This window comes from Bombus impatiens, unplaced genomic scaffold, assembly GCF_000188095.3.
Source record: "Bombus impatiens unplaced genomic scaffold, BIMP_2.2 scf_0060, whole genome shotgun sequence".
Lineage (NCBI taxonomy): Eukaryota > Metazoa > Arthropoda > Insecta > Hymenoptera > Apidae > Bombus > Bombus impatiens.
In genome coordinates, this window is record NT_176479.1 from 1,521,183 (window position 1) to 1,542,164 (window position 20,982).

General features: G+C 35.1%; 4 protein-coding genes across 16 annotated transcripts in view; 1 reads left to right on the plus strand and 3 right to left on the minus strand.

Annotated features, from left to right (window-relative positions):
- Nucleotides 1-389: 389 nt before the first annotated feature.
- LOC100747355 (angiomotin-like protein 1) lies at nucleotides 390-9,739 on the minus strand. Of its 3 annotated transcripts, XM_012393873.3 has the most exons (14): nucleotides 9,602-9,739; nucleotides 8,608-8,722; nucleotides 8,301-8,482; nucleotides 7,740-8,002; nucleotides 7,461-7,656; nucleotides 7,037-7,326; nucleotides 6,555-6,955; nucleotides 6,335-6,480; nucleotides 5,933-6,267; nucleotides 5,727-5,861; nucleotides 5,456-5,637; nucleotides 5,221-5,375; nucleotides 3,393-4,169; nucleotides 390-3,024 (listed from the first exon to the last, which is right to left on the minus strand). In XM_012393873.3, the coding sequence occupies exons 2-14, from the start codon at nucleotides 8,684-8,686 to the stop codon at nucleotides 2,986-2,988; spliced, it is 3,180 nt and encodes a 1,059-aa protein (XP_012249296.1). In that variant the 5' UTR covers nucleotides 8,687-8,722; nucleotides 9,602-9,739; the 3' UTR covers nucleotides 390-2,985. The 3 variants fall into 3 exon arrangements, with proteins under 3 accessions (XP_012249296.1, XP_003485533.1, XP_012249295.1); XM_003485485.4 differs by having other exon boundaries at nucleotides 390-4,169; XM_012393872.3 differs by lacking the exon at nucleotides 9,602-9,739 and adding an exon at nucleotides 9,513-9,531 and having other exon boundaries at nucleotides 390-4,169.
- On the plus strand, nucleotides 9,724-11,558 carry LOC100747589 (thiosulfate sulfurtransferase/rhodanese-like domain-containing protein 3). 10 transcript variants are annotated; one of them, XM_012393876.3, is made up of 4 exons: nucleotides 9,724-9,861; nucleotides 10,764-10,952; nucleotides 11,023-11,185; nucleotides 11,261-11,558. In XM_012393876.3, exons 1-4 carry the CDS (start codon nucleotides 9,810-9,812, stop codon nucleotides 11,313-11,315), a joined length of 459 nt encoding a protein of 152 aa, XP_012249299.1. In that variant the 5' UTR covers nucleotides 9,724-9,809; the 3' UTR covers nucleotides 11,316-11,558. The 10 variants fall into 10 exon arrangements, with proteins under 10 accessions (XP_012249299.1, XP_012249300.1, XP_003485535.1 ...); XM_012393877.2 differs by lacking the exon at nucleotides 9,724-9,861 and adding an exon at nucleotides 10,172-10,339 and having other exon boundaries at nucleotides 10,766-10,952; XM_003485487.4 differs by lacking the exon at nucleotides 9,724-9,861 and adding an exon at nucleotides 10,186-10,399 and having other exon boundaries at nucleotides 10,749-10,952.
- On the minus strand, nucleotides 11,479-13,349 carry LOC100747476 (NKAP family protein CG6066). Of its 2 annotated transcripts, XM_033324725.1 has the most exons (5): nucleotides 13,166-13,349; nucleotides 12,652-12,866; nucleotides 12,463-12,547; nucleotides 11,912-12,291; nucleotides 11,479-11,815 (listed from the first exon to the last, which is right to left on the minus strand). In XM_033324725.1, the coding sequence occupies exons 2-5, from the start codon at nucleotides 12,744-12,746 to the stop codon at nucleotides 11,638-11,640; spliced, it is 738 nt and encodes a 245-aa protein (XP_033180616.1). In that variant the 5' UTR covers nucleotides 12,747-12,866; nucleotides 13,166-13,349; the 3' UTR covers nucleotides 11,479-11,637. The 2 variants fall into 2 exon arrangements, with proteins under 2 accessions (XP_033180616.1, XP_024228061.1); XM_024372293.2 differs by having other exon boundaries at nucleotides 12,652-13,349.
- Nucleotides 13,350-16,295: 2,946 nt separating this feature from the next.
- The window catches only part of LOC100747713, a 13,261-nt gene continuing 8,574 nt past the window's right edge, over nucleotides 16,296-20,982 (minus strand). The window contains exons 4-6 of the mRNA XM_012393924.3: nucleotides 20,797-20,979; nucleotides 19,931-20,232; nucleotides 16,296-19,499 (exon numbers count right to left, since the gene is read on the minus strand). Coding sequence (XP_012249347.1) covers nucleotides 18,848-19,499; nucleotides 19,931-20,232; nucleotides 20,797-20,979 — 1,137 coding nt within the window. The 3' untranslated portion in view covers nucleotides 16,296-18,847. The remainder of the gene's footprint in view (nucleotides 19,500-19,930; nucleotides 20,233-20,796; nucleotides 20,980-20,982) is intronic.

Sequence of the window (20,982 nt, forward strand, 5' to 3'; positions counted from 1 at the left end):
TGACTGGTACATCGTTATTTGGAAAGGAGGGTGATAGAACAATACGATAAGCGTATTATATAGAATATATATTACGTTTACAAATACAGGATGTTTCACAAGATCTGAAATATTCAAAAAATGAGAACACTCGATTAAAAAGATTTTTTCTACGATGAAATTTTAATAGGAATAAATATTTAGATAATAAATACGATTTACAATGTCGTAGTTGCGATAAGAGTGATACAAAAAGATATTCATTTTCTGAGATTACAAATATGTAAAAAAATTTTACGAGAGAATCAATATATCCATATTGTAGAAGATAATGATTTTTGTACGTATATATACGAATGTACATAAATAAAGAAAATGCTCGTGAAAGTAATATGAAATGAAAACAATGCTTGTCGTAAGTCAATTTTTATTTCAAATTGCTACAAATTGCTATGTCCTACGCGTTTATCTTCCGTTTCGATGGAGATCTTTACAGACAAAGAAAATTTCAGACTTGTTGAAAACCTTCGTTTTTAAATATTTAATACATATCGCTGCTAAAATCTCGAATTCGAAAAGTATTGAATCGTATAACTCTTATTACAAACGTGCGAATTAGGTCAGAGATCTCTCATTTTCTAAACATATCGTATCTTAATGAACACCCTACGTATACAGGGTGAGTCTTTTATCAGTCGTCACTCGGTTCTAAATTCTCCTACCATTCACGTAGGACCGCGTGCTTCAAAACGGAAGCTGCACGATAAACCTTCCCCTCTAAAACGTTCACGGGAAATAATAATTGATAGAAAATTCACCCTATACGTAAAATAGATAATTAACACAAAAACGAAAACAAATAAATACGCTAAAATTATATTAGAACATATTTGTCATTATAAATCGTAGTGTGCGGCATCCTAACTTGCTTTGGCATTCTACGCATTTTTCTTCTTTTTTCCTTTTTATCATCTTTTTTTCTCTTTGTTTCGCGCGAGACAAAAATAAACGATTCGTCCTAGAAATTTTCGACGTCTCTGCGGAAACAACGACGTTACACGCGTTCAGAGATTTTGTTCCCCTCTATATTTTCCTTCTTTCTTTCCTTTCCGTTCTTTCTGCTCTCTTTTTTTTTCTTTCAACGGGCTACATACCATTCGTCGAAGGGATTACATCGAATGCTAATGAAATTTCCGCTATATTTACCACGAATATCCCTGTAATCTTCAAGGAATTCGTATCGTGAACAATAGACGTTTTAATGCACATGAATATTCGTGAACATGCATCAACTTCAGCTATGTCTGTATACATATATTCCTGGCTGTATGTAGATGTAAATTCGTGCACACGCGCGAAGGGGAGAAAATAGGGTGAGACGGGATGAGAGAGAAAACATATTGTAGGAAATAGCGAAGAAGAAAATTTGTTTCGTCGGTATTCACTTTTTTCAGTCTTATAAGTACCTATACTAATCACGAAAATTATAATAACCTTTCCATCAGGCTGGAATTCGCAATGTGACGCGTTCTACTTGCTAGTAACATAAATTATTACTGCTTTATCGCTTTCATAACTCCTTTTGTAATATTTTCTTTTCTATAATTAATACACAAGAGATAAAAACACAAAACATGTACGCTATACCGGAACTTCACAATATTTTGACTATAATTTGTAATCAATCAGTTCAATTTAAATGTAGCCTGATCTTACACTGTTTAAATAACGTCTATAAAAGGAATATGCTGAAAACAAGAAATACGACGTAAAAATAATCTGCCTAAAAGGTGAATATCATCGATCGAGATTACTATCGTCAAGAGTTTCATTGATATTAAAATCGAAATGCATTTAAAACCATGAAGCGGGACAAGGGGAGAAGTACCTTTCGACCGGTTGAACGATACTTGGGCGCGAAATGTAAATGCTTATGAAACTGCTCCATCGTGAAATATATTATTTCTAAGTATTACGTATGATTCATCACCGTCGCTACGTTTACTATGTCACCTTAAATTAAGCGAATCACCGTTAACGATTTACGTAATTTCTCTCGGTGTAAAGGAACACTCAAAATCATCGAATCGAGACACGTACACACGAAAATGTGATTATATAAAATATATAATATGTATATATATATTTATTTATATATATATATAAATATATATATATATAATAGTCGAATTGCTTGCTGTGCATCCGGACAAATCGAATTTTCGTTCGCCTTACCATAGTTTCACTTTTCCATCGAAAAGCGAAACTGACTGGATATCTCGCGTTTTGTATCTTTATATGGTTTCCAGCAGGAAACGATCTTAAAGATACATAAAAAGAAAAGAGAAGGAAAAGAAATATGTTTTCATAAGGCACGCGCAGAAATGCGATACTCCTGGCGAAAGGGTAAAATTATAAAATACACGTTCAAAAAATAACGCGTCCACTTAAGGGTGACGCGATTGACTTTATCCAAAGGTTCCGTGTCCTTTAGAATTCCGAAAGTTATTCCGAACGTATACTCTTATTCCTAGTTGTACCGATCGTGTATTTCTTTTTCACGCAGTCTTTAACAAGGCACTTTTTCGCGTTTATTATACGAATATTATTATTCAACAAAAGGCCGCAATGTTCCTAGATGTAGTTGCGTACGAAACGAGAGGAAATCAATTCCGTTTTCATTACAGAAATTACTTTGGTAATGACTAGGTCATGCATTATCGCTACGCGACGATATATCGTGATTCTTCGCTATGTCGTTGCGATCGGCTTCGCTTCTTCGTTATTAAATGGTAATAAAGGGAACTTAACGCATCGTTTAATATTATGGCTGTGTAGACGTATCGCTCGCGCATACGTATATTAGGACTTCTAAATAGGATCTGAACTCCTGAAGGGCGAAGTAGGGACGCTCTCGAAACCAGTCAACGCTTTTGATTTTTGCCTTCGTTCATTAATCCGCCTCCCATTTTATTCGTCGTTCACCGCTCTTTTCCATTCGATCATCTAACCATTCGACCCTGCTGTGCTCCTCTCTGACATCCACTAGAAAGAAATTTTCCGTCGTTCGTTGAAAATGCAATAGAAAACTTAAGACAGTAGAATAAGCATCTGTATCAATGTTTGGTAAGGAAGATTCTCATAAATGGAAGATAAAGTATGGAAAATTATATCCCACGAGTTACTCTTTATACGCTACAAGGAGTTATACACTCCTTTGAGAGAACATCTCTTTGAAAGCCAATATTTATAACAAGGAAGACTAACTCGATTCCAAACATTATAAATTAAAACTGAATGCGGTAATTGCTCGGACGAGGTATGGATCTCGCTTTGGAAGGAGGCAACGATGACGTGGACGCTTCGCTGCTAGCAGTGCCTCCGGAGTCGCGCCCTCCGCTCTTGCTGCTCACCGTGCTTCCGGTGCTTTGTCCTCGTGAACCAGTTTGCTTTCTCAAGGTGCCATCGCTGAGGCGACCGTACTCTCCGATACGACGAGACGGCGGAGGTATCAGCGAGCGACTCTGCATTTCCCTGTGCTTCGTTTCTGAATTGGAAGGCTGTTTCTTGCGAATATTTTCACCTTGAAGGCGCTCGTACTCGTGATTCGTCGTGGAGGATGGCTTTTTCAGCGAATTATTCACGACCAACTGTTCCGTTCCGGATGATTTCTTTCGACGCTGAGCCTTCGTGTCGAATCTGCCATACTCGATGGTGCAGTTGCTCGTATCGCGCACCTTCATGCTCACAGAGGTGTCCAAAGCTGGACCTGGATCTGATTTCTTGCGAGTCTCCGTGTCGCTTAGTCTGCAGTAACGCGAGTTCGTCGACTTCAGATTCTTCGGTGGCCGCGGTAACGAGCTAGGAGGAAGACTACCCGCGCGACGTGGTTCGCCCTCTTGCATCCTCTGCCTCTGAGAGCTTCTGCCCTGCTTCTCCAGCAGCATCATATCTTCGGGCTTACCGTCTGACAATCTCGATACAGTGCCTTTCAGTCTCGAGGCTGCACTCGCAAATTCCATGATACCCGGCGAAACCTCGCCACCGGAGTCGTCTAATAGGCGACTCTTGCTCGAGGCGGTGCTCGAGGTACCTGTGCTATCTACACCCGCCAATAATGGCTTGGGGATTTTTCCTTTTCGCGACGCAGTGCCTGGATTAGAGAATCCTGGAAAACAGCAAAGTGCCCGCTGAAACAAGAGAAAAGCAGAGCCGCGTTGGAAAGGAGACCTGGGACCTGGAAAGTGGGGGTTAGTGCTCGCTACAACAGCGCATGCACACTCCAGGATCACACGGGATGAGGATTGGGTTGGGTTAGTTTGAATTAAGAAGGATGGAGGAAATGTCTTTTCTTTTTTCTTTTTTTATCGTCTAATCGAAAATATACGATTAATATATAGTTAATTATAAAACGAAAAATCAATGGCACACAAAAATTTGTATTAGTGAAAATACAGTTTACTGAGTTTTTAGATAAAAAATGAGCAGCAAATGCATTCTTTACATATCACCTATATATATATTGTCTTATGATTTATGCAGAGTTTGCTTTTTACAAAATATTAAATTAGTTTTTCTTCCAATTATCAATTTTTATTTTTATATCGAAAAGTCTGATAACATACGAATCTTTTGAAGGTTTGTTGTAGGTAAAAAGCTTACTCTGTATAAATTTGGCTAACAAAGCGAAATAAAAAAATATAAGAAATTCGTAAAAAAAAATGAATTAATACAACACATAGTTATGCAAATAACACAACTACAATGTACTATGCAATACTAAACACAAGAGAATAGTTGATGCATTTAATATATTTATTTAATGTATCGAATGCATCCAACAATTATTTATATATCAAACAAAAGATATTATAGATTCTTGACGATACATCAACTATTCTTGTCCATACGACTAACCCAAATAGAACATTAAAATACCTTTGATTGTATAATCTGTAATATTTTCATAGTCTCCTGTAGCTATAAAGCTAAAGTAAACACTAAAGAGTTTAACATTACAAAATCAAAACATTATGTCGAACGCAAAGAGTACATAGAAAAAAATAAAAATAAAATTTCATAAAATGTAATTTTGAAATGATTAAAATTAAATGATAAAATCCTACTTTTATCCTGTCCTTCACATAGTTACAAAACTATGCTGCCTACAGAAAATTAATTTTACTATCACGAAATTATTTCTACGTCTAGTAACTATACGTTTACTGGGAGCTTGCATACCTTACTAAGTAGCTGGGAGTCTAGTTCTTTTAATTGATCATCGAGACTTTTATTCGTTTGTTCGAAGCTCCCCTGCTTCCTATACTTGTAACTGTCCGTAACACCGTACGAACCAGTACTTCCATAACCACTACCACCACCCAATACACTGCTTACTGTTAAACATAAAAATGAATAATTAAAAAGACATTATAATTACTAGTTTTCGAAAAAAGAACTGTATCAGAAATCTTACCGAGTTCTGGCGTGCTTGTTAGTGCAGTATGGTGATCCGCTGATGTGCTTGAGTGAGACGAATGTGCAGCAGGGTAACTACCAACACCACTACTGCTACTACTATCCTTGTCGTACGTATGTTTTTGAAGGACTCTAATCATTGCATCCCTTTCAGCTAATTTCGATTCTAGATCCTTCATTCTATGAAACAGACAAGCGTTGGTATTACTGTAATTCTATTTAAATGACAAAAGGTATAAAAAGATTATATGAAATAAAAATAATATTACCTAGATTCAAAATCAGCCAATTTTTTCTGTGCCGCGTGTACTTCATCCATGTGTCTCATTTTCTCAGAACGTGCCTCTGCAATTAATTTCTCAGCGTCTTGACTCGTCTTCTCTAATGCAGCTATCTTGGCGTCCCTGATTGGTCAGATAAATAAATTGTAATTAATGTGCATATGACAAAAAATGTATTAAGCGAGCAAACTTACTTTGGTAGACTGGCTGCATCAATTGCCGCTTGCCTTAGTGCACTTTCTTCGAGATAACGTTGCTCCCATTTTGCAACGTCACCCTCGAGTGACATAATTTTTTCATCTCTTTCGCGTATTCGTCGTTTTAATTCTGCGATCGTTTCTCCATTGGAGGATTGTTCATTACCATTAGCACCACCGCCACCGCCACCACCGCCTTCTCTTAATTCCCGTTCTAATTGACCTCTCAACTGTCTTTCTGTTTCTTCTCTTCTGTCACTGGACGCTTGAAGAGAAGACAAAGCTCGTTGAAGTTGGCCTACCCTTTCTACGTATACTTGTTTCTTCCGACACTGTAAGAAACGAATGTAACAAACAACTTACAAACAAACAATTTACTGGAACATAAAAAAATATTACCTCTTCTTCAAGGCGTACAACGTTGCCTTGTGCGTTAGTAAGAGCAGTATCTAAAATATCTATGTGTGTACGTTGTTCTTGTAACGTTGCTCGCTGTGCTGCTAATTCGATTTCCTGCCTTTCTTTCGCCGCGGCTAATTCTTTATCTAGTATAAATATCGGTAGGGTTAAAATAATATTTTTATCAACGAGACATTAACGAATAATAAAATTTACATACTTTGTGTAATCAATTGACCAATTAATAATTCTCGTTGCGTTAATTCCTTTCTCATAGATTCTACGATCGGAGGACTATCGGTACGTGCCGATAATAAATCTATTTGATCTCTCAATGCACGATTTAATTCGGTTAATCGTCTGCAGTCATTTTGTAACCTCAGTCTAGCAGCTCGTTCCAGTTTCTCTCTTCGTTCACTTGACGCAGCCAATTCCTCATGAGCCCTGTGTACCTTCGCGATCTCTTGTTCCAACTTTTGAGATTTAGCAACTTTGTTATAGCATCGTTCTAATTCTAATTTTAAGGCACTGTTCTCCTGGATTACAATTTGTATCATCTCTGATGGTGGCCAAATTTCACCCGTTGCAGATTCTGTCTCCTCTCTTCCTTTCGTTTGAGGTCTATGAAAAATAAAATACTATTTACAAAAAGCGATCATTAGAAGTGAAATAACTTGAAGAAAATCGGTTTAAATAAATCACCGTGGAGAAGTTGCCCGCAAATTGTAATTATCCATATCTGGTTTGCCTATTCTAGATAAATCAGGTTGTGATCTTGATAATGTCAATTTTTCCATAGGCCCAAGAAGTCGAGATTTATTTTTTAGTGGTAGCAGAACAGACATATACGAAGGTGGTGGTCTATCTTCTGATTCACTGTCATTCTGTTTTCCTCTATCACCATCTCTCATTCTCATATCAATATTTCCTCCATTATTAGTTAGCTTGCTATAAGATGGTACTTTAACTTCTTTTGCAAGATGTTTTAATACCTGCTTAATTTAAACGAAATAAAATAACAAACATGAAGAATTAATCTCATTTAATAAACTGTATCATAATAATATAAAAATATTAACAATATTCATTTGTTAAACATATATTCCAATACTACTAAAATAATCACCTGTGACTGACTAAGATAATCATCTGGTATATCTGTAATTTCTTGACATCCCCCATTATTAGGTTGCTCATAAACATGATCTTCATGAGATAAATTCGATAAAGACTGCATAGTAGGGCTATTCGAATGTCCTTTACCACCACCGTCACAATATAAGTAACCCATATCTCCATGTTCTCTTACTACACCTGACAACCTAAAATTAAACATTGATATATAATTCATAAATATTTACTAAAGATTATAAAAATAAGAATTTTTCTTCAAAGTATATATTACCTTCCAGATGGTACCCATGAATTATCATCATTAGCACTGTGTATAATAAGTGTGTTGTAAGAGCTTGTAGACACATCTAAGCTACTTCTATTTGACCCTACACTGGTACGATTACTTAAATTATCCTTCAAACTATTTCTATTAGAACCATTAATGCTGTCTTTAAGGCTATTTCTATTAGAACCATTCAAATTCTCCTTCAAACTGTTTCTGTTTGAACCATTTAAACTATCCTTCAAACTGTTTCTGTTGAGCAGGTTACCCTAGATTGCAATAAAGTAATTTACACTTATGTGACTTAATGGTAGTGATAGCAATTTAAGATATATAAGAATAATATAGTTAGATAACAGACATTAAAAAATGGTCACATGTATCTCAAAGATAATGACAAAGAATGAAAGTATATGATATATAAAAGTAACTAATATTCTTCAAAAATTAAAATATTATAATAAACAACATAAATGTATATTATTTTAATGTGAGTCACTGTTAGAAAAATTATTAGAAACATATATTGTTTAGTAAATAATTACTAACAAATGTTTTCATACTTACTTGTATATTTGGTATATTTTCTTTATGACTGGAAGATCTCGATGGACTTTGCTGCTGATTTTCTTGGCCTTGAGGTTCTTGACGAGCTGTATGTCTTATAACATATCGATCTTCATTAGTTAAGTTCTCATTTGATGTTGATACATCAGTTTCACTACCACTCAAACTTTGTGGAAGACCACCTATTAAATATATATCATGTATTTTGAAAAATACAACTTTTCATAGATTAAGATTTTGTTCATTTAAAAAATCTTAGAAACAATAAAAAATATCAAGCACAAATATTATAAAACTTGTCTTGTACCTTGCATTGATAGTTGCTTCCTTTGTATATTATTATTTGAAAAAGGTAAGAATCTGCTACCTTGCTGCAGAGAACTCATTTTTCTATTGTTTCATTTACACCTGTTCTATTTAATCTGCAAATATATAGAATTAATTTTTTTCAATCGTTCAAGAAATACCAAAGAACAGTTTGTTTATATGTAATCTCTACATGAATGTGTTATTCTAATATGCATATCACATGGATTAATAATTCATTGCATGACTAAATAAATAGATTTTGCAAAGATTAATTTATTTTCCTTTCAACATGCTTTTTGCACACTCGTACATACAATGTTAAGAAAATTAACAATGAAAGATCTATATTTACAAGCTTTTAGGAAACATGGATTTATAACATGCCTTATTTATAATATTCTTTGATAAAACGTGTTTTTATAATGTATTTTAACCAATATTTAGAAGCACATCACATCGAAACACGTCGAAAAGGCGAATGGAAATAGATACGAACAATGCCCACAAATTAATCACTCTCACATCTCTCAAAGTTAAAAACCAGTGGGAACGTAAACCTATTCATGCATTCTTCTATTTGACACTACGCGGCACTCGAAAACGAGGAACGAAGACAGAATTATCAGAAGTCAACGTATAAGAAAGAGACAACGATGTTATAGTAATGGTAAAGCAGAGCGCTCTGACAGAGGTGTCAACACTCTGGAATGTTGATAATCCGGAGATATTGAATTTTTCGTTGATGCGTAACATCGTAGTGGGATAGTATTCGAGGTCTCACGAACGCGACTCATTGATATATGCGTGTTTGCAACACCGAAAACGATCCTGTTGCACACGGTTTTTAATATTTTTACACGTTGCTGAACTTGAAGGGCTGTATAAATAAACAAAAGAATATACTCGAACTAGAATCCAACGAGGATTTTTCACATGCCGCACTACAGGAATGTAAGCAGATGGTCCTAACGAATGGACGTCCGATTACTCACATTATGCGAAAGTGCAAAAACAGGACGAGTGTCGTAATTATTTCAATAAATTAATACACTTTACTGCTCCATGCACGAGAAATAAAAATTGTTAGTTCCCGCATTCCTCATCAGGGTGCGACGTATACGAAAGCGGGATACGCTCTTCCTGACTCTTCTAAACTTTCCCAACTTTTTTCTTCATCTGCAGATGAATCACTGAAAAGCAATGTACGCAGAATATCATCTTGGTATCTGTTTTTCATATCATTGCATGATAAATCTAATTTATTTTTCTTTTCTTACAGATCGAACAAAGTTTTATACTTTATTCTTAAGTAAGATATTTAAGTCAGGTTCATTGCGTTCTGACGATATAAGCAATTTAAATGCACACGACAGATTTTTGCGATAGGCTTTTATTTCATTTTCGAATAATTCTTATTTCAAATTAAACACGCTGTTGTGTACATAAAAATATATTTGATGTAAAATTCAATTAAATGAAAAGAATTTTTATCGTTTTAGTTATTTAATATATAATCTCTGATATAAGTACTTAATTAAGTCGCGTCCATTGGTATATGATAGCACGCAATAAAAATTTGCATTAAGCGATATTGTTATCTTTAAGTCTTTTGAAAAATATGGTTATATTACGGCGATGAATCATTTCGAAGATTTGATGAGAATATTATGATATTTATACAAATAATAATCTTTTTCTAGAACACAATTTGACTTACAGTATCTTTAGATGTATGTACTGTTTGATACTATGTTGCAACCTAAGTTGTATAAAATTCATACTGTGTGATTGTGAGTGGATCAGGAAGTAATTATGAATTTTAATAAATTACGACAATGCTATAAATTTCTTTCTTTCAAATCATTACATCAAAGTTCATATGTACCATTACGAAACCAAAAACCATTTATTTATGATAAATTGTTGAAAATTGCTTCATATAGGATATTTTTTCATGGTAATCTACAAAAAATATTAAAAAAGGAGCCTGTAAACTTATTGACAATTCCGTAAAGAATATAATGCGTGATTTAACTTTCTTGTTTTCGTGATTTTTAAAGAAGTTTGTAATTAAAAATAAGATGTTTTACTGTAAATATACGATTTCATTTACGATATATCAAACATATTGTTTTTTAGTAAAACCAACTTTACAGTTTTCAACCTCAATACTTCATAATACAGATGTTAAAACCATGTCTGGAGATGATAAAATTTGCCTTAATGTTGATTATAATGAGATTCTAAAAGCTCAAAATGATAGTAGTGTTTTAATCATCGATGTCAGGGAAAAGGAAGAAATTGATGAAACTGGAAAGCTACCTGGAAGTATTCATATACCAAGTATGTTCCAATATCGTCAAAATCATGCTTTAGAGTATTAGGTAGTTATTGTTGAATTTTATTATTATAGTGGGAGATGTTGCAAATACATTGTCGAGCCTTTCTGAGAAAGATTTTAAAGAGAGATTTAAGAAAGAAAAACCTTCCAAAAATACGAAGATCATATTAAGTTGTAGATCTGGGAAAAGAAGTGGCATGGTTCAAGAAGAAATTCGAAAGCTTGGATATGAAAAGTATATTATATTATAAAAGTATACCTACACATGTTTTACAGATGTATTAATTAAACCTATTTATTTATATTTTAGTGCATACAATTATGTTGGAGGATGGCTAGATTGGGAAAGCAATCAGAAAGTATAAGCTATTGTTATAATTATTTTTACATGAGTAGATATATTTACTTATAAATATTAGTAAACACTTATATATAATTTCTTAACTTACAATAATAAACTGTTATTAAATGTTTAAAATGAAAATTTTTTAAGCTAATCCTCATTGATAAATAATATCATATGATATATAATCAATTAAGATAATATATTTAGATCTATTTCCATATATGTATATATCTACATGCGTATAAATAATATTTTACAATGTGTTCAATTCTTATATACACTTTCATACATAACTTCTTGTTATGTTAAATAAGATGAAAATTATATATCAAATAATTACATTACTTTTTCTTCTGTTCTTGGGCTAATTTCTGATTAACCATCTCTCTGAATTGCCCCAAAATAAGATTTTCTCTCTTCTGTCGTTCTTCTTTACTAAACATAGCCAATGCTCGTTTCTCATCAGCAGAATAAATTTGGTTTTCCTTACGGATACGAACAGCTTCCATCCGCCGATGTCTGAGAAAAAAATAACATCAATGTTAGAATAAATTTATTTTCCTAAACTTTAGTAATTTTCAAACTATGAAAATAAATTTTCAAAGGATATCTTACCTGCTACCACTCATAACATAACCAACAGATTCATATGCGGCTATCTCTTCTGAAGTCAGACCAATTTCACCTCTTCTAGGTATACGTTTTCCTTCTGCAACGTATGCAGCCATAGCAGCACCTTCGCCAGGTAAAAGAGCCTTGCCAAAATCTTTAGCAGATAATGTCACATGTGGCTTTTGAACTGGTCCCACTACTTCATCACCACTCTCATCTGAACTTGATCCCTTTTTAACCTTTGCTTTATCATTAATTCCATTCTTTTCCACCCATTCTAATTCCTCAGGTTCGCTGTCGGAGCTACTATCTGACCTTTTCTTTTTCCGTTTCTTCTTTTTGTCTTTCTTAGCTTTCTTTTCTTTCTTTAGTTTTTTACTTTTCTAAAACAATGATAAAAAACATTTATTATAACTTACAAGAAAAGTCTGTAACAAATAATATTATAAAGAAACTAATTTTTACATATACAAAATATAATAAGAAAGGTATATGGAAGTACGAAAATAAATTTACTTATTAAATTAATGAGAAGTTAAACTATGTTTTCATACCTTCTTCTTCATCTCATGTTTCCTTTTTCTATCTTTTGGTATAATACTGTCTTTGTACTTGTTAGTCTCTTCATCTTCGTCAGAACTATGTTAAACACAAAACATTTAACAATTTATAAGAATAAACATATATGTATAATATAATTGATGTATACTTTGATTACAAAATAAAATATTATAAATTCTTACTCTTCGATTCGTGTTGGTGATTTTCCCCAAATTCTATCAACACCACATAACCCAATTTGCTCTCTATCCCGTCTCCGTGCGTCCATTTTTTGCATCTGCTTTTATTTCTTGTTTACAAGCTATGACAGATAGGGAATGAGAGTGCTAACTGTTATGGTTCTGGTTGTTTCAGGATTAATGCTGCACCATACGGCCAAATGCTGAACCACGAAACACTTTAACAATACAAGAACGTATAAAATTAGAGATCTGCTCTGTTTGGTTGCACGCTAGCATAGACAAGAACCTATTAAATTGCACGGTTCTACGAATAACAAAATCGCGTAATAATTTATGTCGAAAAACTATTAGTATCGGACAAACAAATTTTTGGAAGAGTTGAAAAATATAAATTTTTATGTAACTATATTGAAAATCTGCTATCGACTACACAGATAGTGACAAGCAATATTACTCGATCCGACGAAGTAACAATGCAACAATAAAACTTTTATATTCGGTTGATATCACGTACCTTAAATGACTTAACGCTCAACGTGGAGGAGGTTTAATAGATCGAGCGTTAGCGTAATTTGTCATTTTATTTGCACTTGTATACAAATAAATCTGAACACGATGGTTGTAAGATCTCGTTGAGACTGAAATATCACACACGCACAGTACGACGGTCTGTTGATGATTGCCCTAGTATGTCGCTGGTGCTCCCCACCAGCCGTTGGGTCTCGTCCGCCTATTATCACCACCAGTCGTTGGATCTCGTCCGTCCATCATCCCTACTTGACCGGAGATTTTTCCCGACCTTTGAACCCTCAGATTTGCAGCTCGGGGAGGATAGATATAATTCGCAATTTCAAATTTAAAAAAAGGGATAATTATTGTCCGAGTCATATACGGACGATCACTCAAAATCCCGAACAGATAGATTTATTTAGGATGAATTAAACTGGGAATGATGGTTCTTTAACGTGAACTAAATATAGTAATGTGCTATAACTATGACAACTGAATAGTTAATTCACAACTCACAACTAATAGTTTACAACTCCTCACAACTCGACTCTTCACTCACGACTATCTCAACTCGACTTTTCATCACTCGACTCTGAACTCACAATTCCTCCACTCGACTCTTCAGGTAACGAACGCCCAATAACGATTTCGAGGTAACGATCCGGTAAAAACTCCCGGACCCTTTTGGCTTAACGGCACTTCAACGTTTTATTGTTTATTATTTATCGTTCACCCGATATTTCTTAGGCTATTTGTCCACGATATTACACTCGATATTACAATCTGACAAATACATCGGACCCCAGATGTGTTTATCGTCGCTAATTTCACTACTAACTTCAACAATGTCCCACCATTTCAAATGATCAGCCGCCGTAAAGGTCGTTTGGGGCCTCTCGTGTTCGCCTTCTCGCTGCACCATATAACGATCGTTTCGTAAAACTTTCGCCACACGGTACATCCCAAGGAACTTCGAGTGGAGCTTTAACTCAGGACCGGCTTGCGTCCTCTTGATCGCCACCAGATCCCCCGTCTTGTATGTTGTCGTCTTCTTGCGTCTCTTGTTAAACGCCCTTCGCGGACAAAAGGTTGGATTGATCACTTGCATTTGCACCACCTGAAATTTTCTCGTAGCTGCCTCATTCTCGCTTTTCATTCGCTCCTTAGAACTTGTGTTCTCTCCATCCTTCATCAGGGTACCAACTATCTTACATTTAAAAGCGGTTTTCTTTGCACGACATTTATGGAATCGCGAACATCAGCCGCTTTCCCTTGTTTCAGCGTCGACACTTCTGAGTCGCTTCGAGTGCGTACAAGAATATCGCCCCACGTATTACCTAGCTCTTCATCTAAAACGAAAGTCGGTTCTCTGACTATCCGCAATTCTACGGGCTCCGAACATGTTTTAATGCGTTCCTGGCTTCGACGATAGACATGCCACGCAGTCTACGTTTACAAATTTGAATTATCTCGTTATCGATCCGAAACTGCTTCGATTTGGCTGCGAAATCATGCTCGAAGATACTAAGGAAACTTTCTACGTTCCACTTTCTGACGTACTCGTGCTAGGTTTTATTTTTTCGACTGTACAGTTTGCACGATATTCTGTAAATCCTACGAAATCCTCATCGCAACCGGTCGTGTTGTCTCCATACGACGCTACCGTGGTTATGTCCGCTGTAACCGATCCGTCTAATAAATTTTTTTTCATGACGATAGTGTCCTCAAGACAAGAAGGACTCGTGGGAAGTGCAACTGCCGTACATTCTTTACTACTTTCCCCGATAGGAACATGAGGAGATCCCCTTTCTTTTTTCGACTACGATCGGGTTTGCAAAGTCAAATTGACACTGATCTATTATTCCGTCTTGCTGAATTTCTACATCTATCTTAAACACCTTCGGGAGTCTATTATCTATTGTATCATATCTATCCTATATGATAAGTTTATTGATCGATAGATCTATTTACGATGGATTAAAGAGGAAATGATGGTTATTTAACGTGAACTAAATAGAATAATGTACTATAACTAAGATAACTAAATAGTTCATTCACAACTCACAACTAATAGTTTACAACAATATGATTCAATACAATATGGTACAATATAGTTCACCCTATATTTCGTAGACCATTTGTCCACGATACTACACTAGTGTGCAACCAAACAGGGCAGATCCCTGACTTTATTAAATACATAGGTTCTTGTACATGCTAACGTGCAACCAAACATGGCAGATCCCTAATTTTATAGGTTCTTGTATATGCTAGCATTTGCCATCTTCAGCACTTGGCCGTATGGTGCAGCACCTGTATTGTGGAACAACTGGTACTACGAGCATGAACACTCTCATTTCTTCTCTGTTATAACAATTTAAAAGGAATATTAAACATCCCTCTGGTTTCAGTCGCAGACACTAAAGGAAAATTGGCAGCATTTACAAAGTTTATTCGCGATGCAATTAAAAGATATATTTTTATCATTCTATCGTTCCATGATTTCAACCGACTTTCGAAAACCTCTTTACATATATAAGAATAAAATATGGAGGTAGAAAAGAAGCGCACATAGTGAAGTGAAAATAATGTCGAAATTTTATTGGTTTTCTTTATGAAACACCCTGGAGTGAATGAATTCCATAATGAATTCCGATGATGTAGTATCAAAATGTGTTTTTAATAAATATCAATAAAAAATACATTACACAAAATATCTACAATGATTACAAAGATCGATATAAAATTACATGTCGCTGGACAGCACCACCATCCAAGATTTATAAATGTACAAAGTAGCAATTGTCATAGTTTAATCGTATTGTTAGTAATATCTATTGTAATTAATAAATATTATAATTATGATCCTTTTTTCCTCGAGTACTCCGATAGAAAAATATCCGTAACAATTCCAGTTGTTAGATTCTAAGCATCATGCATTTCCAAATTAATATAAAGAAATACGTAGCTTAATAACGTACTGCTAGTGAAAATAATTGTAGCTGCGTTAATAATAAATGGGTCCATCGAAATTCAAGGAAGTGTTTTCGTACATTGAGATTCGATAATTAATACTTGCGTAGTAACAGAGATATGACAAGGCACTCTTAACAAGCCCATTCTTTTCAGCTTTACTTTTTTTTTTTTTTTTTGTGAAAATCTTATGCACGTTCAATGTTACGCCTCAAAAGATACGTATAATAATTCTTGACATTAATTTCTGACATCGTAATATTTTTATCACTCATACGCTTGGGTTAAATTTATTACATCAGTCGTAATTATTTCAAAAACTTTATGTGTTTTAATCAAATCCTCAACAACGAACTATTCGACAATAAAAAGATATAAAAACTTTTGTAGTAAATTATTTCTTTCTCAATGAATTTACTTTATGTAATTTTTATCGTTGTGTCGCATCTCAAATAATTATCAGCGATAGTCTATATAACAGAAAGATTATATACACATAAAGATTTTGCTTCAACAAAAATTCCGTGCCATCGCATATTTTCCTACCAAGTCTTCGTCATTTGTGAATTACAGAATTGAAACAATAATTGGAAATATAGCGTACAGAATTGTAAATTTCATCATTGTTTTCTTACGATTACATTACCTTAATACTTTCTTGTATTGTCGAGAAATATTGTATAAATACAATGAAGTAACTGATTAACGCCATTACGGGGCATACTATTGTATTCGTTGGAATATAGAAGCACCATCGATTTGCGATGTAATCGTTACGAGAAAAAAAAGTTTTCGTAAAAATTACAACGCTGAATATCAGATCAAGGAAGATATTGAATGACTGCAAACGCTTTAATATATTCTATAAAAGTTATCTTCTTATATATGTTTTTAGATCAATAAATTTTACTTCCTTTGCAGATATATCTTTCTCTCTCCTTTCTTTAAATCAATTTTCTAAGTAAAATCGAATTATTAAGAAAATTTAGCTGATTGATTTCAATTGATTTATGAAACGAGTCATTCATTATTTTCAATAAATATTTATCCGCTAAGTAACAAAAATTGTTACTTGCTCAAAGTTTTGCAATCAGCCAATATTCCTGACACTTTGACTAAATATTTATCTACAATTTTCTTATTTCATAGCTCAGTTAAATAAATACATTTCGTCGAATTACAGATTGTTCCAAGGAAAGTGTCCGAGAAAAGTTATTTTAAAACGCTTAACGTTCAAGATAAGATCTTGGGCATTCTCCTTGAGGTTTTGCTCATACCTTCAGCAAGAAAGCTCTAGTCAGAAAAGCACTTTGTCTCTTATTATTTAGTGTTATTTTCGTATTTATTCAACGCCACGAACTTTAAAATATTTCTAGTTCTCGTGATTTTCTACTTTGCATACGTATGTAATTTTTAGAAATTCAATTCATACTCTCGCTAGGCAACTTTATTCTGTATAGTGGTTACGTTATTGTTACGCACTAATACTGTTCCGTCTAAAGTGACGTTATACATTATAAATTAATTGAGTAAATCGTTTTAAAATCATTGTTACAGTAATCAAAACAGTTTGTATGTTCGTCGGATTATAATAAAATTTCTCTGTAGAACAAATCTTTACACTTTGTACTAAAATATGTAAAAGCCACGTAGATTAAAATGGAGGATTTTGTACGATTTTGTACGTGATTCAAGTTCGAAGGAAAACTAAAAGTATTTCCTTTTAATAAATTAAAAGTCGGTTTAAAGAATTGTATAAAATCGTCGAACTTCGTTCATATTTTACACACGATTATGTACAAAAACGAATCACTATTGTGTATGCGTGTGACTATAAATATCGAGCATTACAGTAGCGAGACGTTGTAAAAATTTCAGAAATAACAACCTTCGTAATAAGCACTTCGGTATAGTAATAGATCATTGGTATCATCTAGATTTTCATCATCTTAGATTTTCTTCGTTCACTTGTAATACTATTACAAATTGAGGAAGATACACATATCCCTTGCTCTGAAAATTGAAAACGTAAACGAGGAAAGATCGTCTTATACCATACGATAAATAATTAAAATATAAACAGGATTACATGTCTCAAGAATAAAACTTCTCGATACATTGCTTAGTCGATACTTACAATGATCCAAAGCTATTCGAGTATCCATTTTTAAAAAGTGCGCTTTGGTTCGTTATTGATCGACTATGTTAAAATCGGGTTCGATAATACCTTCTTTCTAAAAAGAACGAAACATGGCAGTGATCTTCGTAACTTCCATTAGAATATCTCGATATTTCGGAATTAAAATTTACGCAGGAACTCAGTACATTCGAACGAATAAAAATGTACAAACCGCAAAGTGTAGGAATAGATGAACAAAAGTTTGGCTGTAGGTGTTTTTTACTACACTGATCCTCGGAAATCATAGGATGAACGACTGAATTCGATTTCTATTCTAACTGTGAAATATTCGTTTCACTAGATACGATCATTATCGTAGGGATGTGTAAAAACAGAAGAAAACAGGCTATAGTTTTAAATTTCCAGCTAAATAATAATAGATCAATCGACTGATTTCTGACAGCCGGCAATCAGAAAAAAATCTTTTAAAGTACAGCACAGATCGCTCAGTCTCCACCCTATCGCTCGAGGACTAATGCAATCGCCAAAGAATCTCGTTACATTCGCGCAAAAGCTCCTCGAACGAAGAACGAATCAAACAAGCGCCTCCGTGTGGTAATGATGGTAATGATGATGAATATGTTCGTGAACGTGCTTCCTACCGGAGCTCGCAGCGGCGTTCTGCGAAAATTCTCGTTCCAACCAACGAACGACTTGGACCATAGCTCTGGCCTGATCCTGTTCCCTGGTCGCATGCTTCAGTTGATGTTTCTTGCTCGACTTACCACACTGTTGAGGCGTTTGACCAAACTGCGTCTCGCTACGCTGAACGTTATGATTGTTGGTCGGAGTTTGATTAATAGGGTGCTGATTGTTCGATATCAGATTGCCGCCATTACGATTCGCGTTAGCTGGCGCAGTGGTTTGTTGATCCGTATAGACGTTCGGGCTGATCACATTTCTCGGTAGAACTTGAGGTTGAACGTATGCTCGTGGCGGTTGCGCCGTCGTGTTATTCCTCTGAAGTCCGTAGTGTGCACGCGTCTTCCTCAGATTCCCCCTATGCTTCGCAGGTACCTTGGAGAACGACGTGAAACCCTGAGGCTTTTCCCGAGTAGGCTTATGGTAAGCTGTCGCCGTGGGCCGAGATTCCGATGGTGAACGACAATCTTGATTGTAGTGAGGTGAAGTCTCGACGTGCGGGGCTTGGGATGGAATGCGCAGTTGTTCGTTCTGATGTCGTTTCCTGGTGTGTCAGAAGCGTTATATTTTTATCGTTACTTTCTTCAAGCGAACAGCAAATAACAATTGCGAATTTAATTATTATCATAGCATATATTCGGTCGATGATATTAACGTAAAGAAATCTTACCGATGGAAAAGGAAATATTTTACGTAAATATATCGCGGATTTTTGCGAATACTGCCAAAAAAAAAAAAATAGATTCTAAGAAAAGATCGATTTAACTCGTTAAAAATTATCTGTATTATGTATCCTATACATAACACACGCGATATATATTCAGGCAAGATATCAGAAAATGTAGATAAGACTACTGAAATGGAACGATCTTGTTAGGAATCTCTGTATGAAATATGTATTTATTTGCGCTATAGTTCCTTTTCTTCAAGAGCACGTCACGCGATTTTCCATGCGATTGAACGCGAAAGACGTACCTTGATGTATGAAAACTGAGATTATTCTTTTCCATGTTCGCCTGAATAATTTCCAAGAGCTGTTGCCTTTGTAGGGCACCACTGCGTTTTCGCTGATTAGTCGTGAGAAGTGGCGTCAAGGGGGAAACTGCGGGAGAAACATCACTGTCATCGCTAATATCACCCTCGGAGCTATTGGAATAGGGTGATGGTAAATGAGGCACGGGCCCCACCCTTTTGCGTAATTCCTCCTGCTTTATTCGATTTGTTCGTGCGTTTTCACCGTCATCCTCGCTGTGGGTATCCACCTCCTTCTCTTCGTTCTAGAACAGCATATAAAAATAATATATTTTTATTTATCGAACGTGTAATATTACTTACAAATAACATCATTTAACAAATATACAAACACTTTCTGATGTTTGTCGTATGCTACATAAAACGTATCTTTATCGATATGTACATATTGTCCTACGCGTTAATCTGACATCCTTTGACATTAAAATATAAAAATTCCTATCACAAACCTATCTTCTTTATATCCCAAGATTCAAATAACTACCATACAACGACGCGCAGCTGTTTCATTCAGAATTCCGAGAGTTCGAACACCCCGACAATAAAAAGGCAATCCGCGAGGAACCCTGTTACATCTGTCCAACATCGATAATAAAAATAAAAAAAAGGGGAGGGTAGGGGAGAAAAACGGATAAAGAAAGAATCAGAAGGAACAGACCCCCTTCCTATCCCGCGAACGATAAATCTCGAAAGGCAGAAATGATAAATCCGCCACTAGCTTCTAGAATTGTCGGGTTACGAAAGAAGAGACGCGGCTCCATAAAAACCCAAAGCCTCGAATCCTCGCCTCGTAGGGGCATCAATCTTACCTGGCAACGGTGTCGTGGCACCCTCCTCCTTCTAGGAACTCTACGTAAACCATGCGCGCCAGTATGGGTCCCGGCATTGTTGCAGGACGCGTGCTTTAAATGGCAGCAGGACGAATTTCCGGAAAAGCTCGTAGCAGCAGCCGGCTGCGTGGACGCGTTCAAACAGCCGCCAGCCGATCGCGTCTG

What these genes read in the sequence shown, in the direction of transcription:
- LOC100747355 (XM_003485485.4), bottom strand. Translation starts at nt 8,686, where the DNA reads ATGAGTTCTCTGCAGCAAGGTAGCAGATTCTTACCTTTTTCAAATAAT. An exon ending in TTGCGGGCAACTTCTCCACG is followed by an intron (nt 6,956 to 7,036) that starts GTGATTTATTTA and finishes TATTTTTCATAG; the next exon opens with ACCTCAAACGAAAGGAAGAG. An exon ending in TGGTCAATTGATTACACAAA is followed by an intron (nt 6,481 to 6,554) that starts GTATGTAAATTT and finishes TATTTATACTAG; the next exon opens with ATAAAGAATTAGCCGCGGCG.
- LOC100747589 (XM_012393875.2), top strand. Translation starts at nt 10,422, where the DNA reads ATGAATTTTAATAAATTACGACAATGCTATAAATTTCTTTCTTTCAAA. An exon ending in AAATATTAAAAAAGGAGCCT is followed by an intron (nt 10,599 to 10,765) that starts GTAAACTTATTG and finishes CCAACTTTACAG; the next exon opens with TTTTCAACCTCAATACTTCA. An exon ending in CGAAAGCTTGGATATGAAAA is followed by an intron (nt 11,186 to 11,260) that starts GTATATTATATT and finishes TTTATATTTTAG; the next exon opens with TGCATACAATTATGTTGGAG.
- LOC100747476 (XM_033324725.1), bottom strand. Translation starts at nt 12,746, where the DNA reads ATGCAAAAAATGGACGCACGGAGACGGGATAGAGAGCAAATTGGGTTA. An exon ending in TCACCAACACGAATCGAAGA is followed by an intron (nt 12,548 to 12,651) that starts GTAAGAATTTAT and finishes TGTTTAACATAG; the next exon opens with TTCTGACGAAGATGAAGAGA. An exon ending in TATGTTATGAGTGGTAGCAG is followed by an intron (nt 11,816 to 11,911) that starts GTAAGATATCCT and finishes TTTTTTTCTCAG; the next exon opens with ACATCGGCGGATGGAAGCTG.